Genomic DNA, 944 nt, shown 5'->3' with positions numbered 1-944 from the left:
GCACGGAAGGGACAAGGACTCAGCCGACAACCCGCCCACCCGCGCCACTGGCCCGGCCCCGCCCCGCCGGCCAGCTCACGTCGAAGAAGGCCTTCTCGTCCACGGTCTTGGGGGCGCCCATGGTGGGGGTGCCTGGCATCACAGTCTCCACCTCGGCCAGGTCGATGATGCCCTTGCACTCCGTGTCCACGCGGTGGTCATAGTAGCGCAGCTGAGGGGGGCAGCAAGTCAGGGCGTGCCTCCCTGCCCACCCCCACTGCCCGCGGCCACTCACCTGGTGCTTGGTCTTGTCCAGCACGAACCAGCGGGCCTTCCAGGGCTTCATGAAAGCCCCTTTCTTGTACAGCGTCCCTTCGTAGGACCTGTGGGGGACAGTGGCCAGGCCGGTCAGACCCCCAGACCGGGGAGGTGCACTGGCCAGGAGCCACGGAGCAGCTGGTGCTGCCCCCAAGAAAAGGCCAGACGGTGCCCCTACCCTGCCTGTCACACGTGGGCATGGGGGGCAGCGGACACCAGATGGGCCCCTGGGCCCGGAAGGCAGCTGCAACAGGACCCCGAGGCCCGGGGCTGCAAGGCACCCCCGCCCCCCCCACCAGGGTCTCAGCCACCACTCCTGGTGTGGCCGCCGGCCCTGGAGCCCAAGCCTGGCCCAAGCCCAGGGGCTGCAACCCGGCAGCCGTCCTCCGCTCGGCCGCCCAGCACCGCGCTCGGGGGCGCCCACCTGTTCTCGCTCTCGGCCGTCTGGAACTGGCTGTACAGGGTGCTGGTGCTGCGGCGAGCGGCCTGCCGGGGCCCCGAGGCTGTGGAGCCGCTGCTCTGGTCGCTGTCCAGGCTGAGGCTCAGGGTGGAGCCCACCGGCCCCTCCTGCAGGTACACCCCCAGCGAGCGGCGGTGGTGGGGGACGCTGGACGCCAGCAGGGAGCTGGGGGGGCCCTGGGGGCGGG

General features: G+C 71.7%; 1 protein-coding gene across 1 annotated transcript in view; it reads right to left on the bottom strand.

Moving 5' to 3' along the window:
- Positions 1 to 19: 19 nt before the first annotated feature.
- Positions 20 to 944, bottom strand: part of SBF1 (SET binding factor 1) — a 19,237-nt gene continuing 18,312 nt past the window's right edge. Inside the window, exons 19-21 of the mRNA XM_012735076.1 lie at positions 722 to 933; positions 275 to 362; positions 20 to 211 (exon numbers count right to left, since the gene is read on the bottom strand). Coding sequence (XP_012590530.1) covers positions 20 to 211; positions 275 to 362; positions 722 to 933 — 492 coding nt within the window. The remainder of the gene's footprint in view (positions 212 to 274; positions 363 to 721; positions 934 to 944) is intronic.

Source organism: Condylura cristata, unplaced genomic scaffold, assembly GCF_000260355.1.
Source record: "Condylura cristata isolate star-nosed mole 26May11 unplaced genomic scaffold, ConCri1.0 scaffold00004, whole genome shotgun sequence".
NCBI lineage: Eukaryota > Metazoa > Chordata > Mammalia > Eulipotyphla > Talpidae > Condylura > Condylura cristata.
This window is presented reverse-complemented; position numbering and strand designations above follow the sequence as displayed.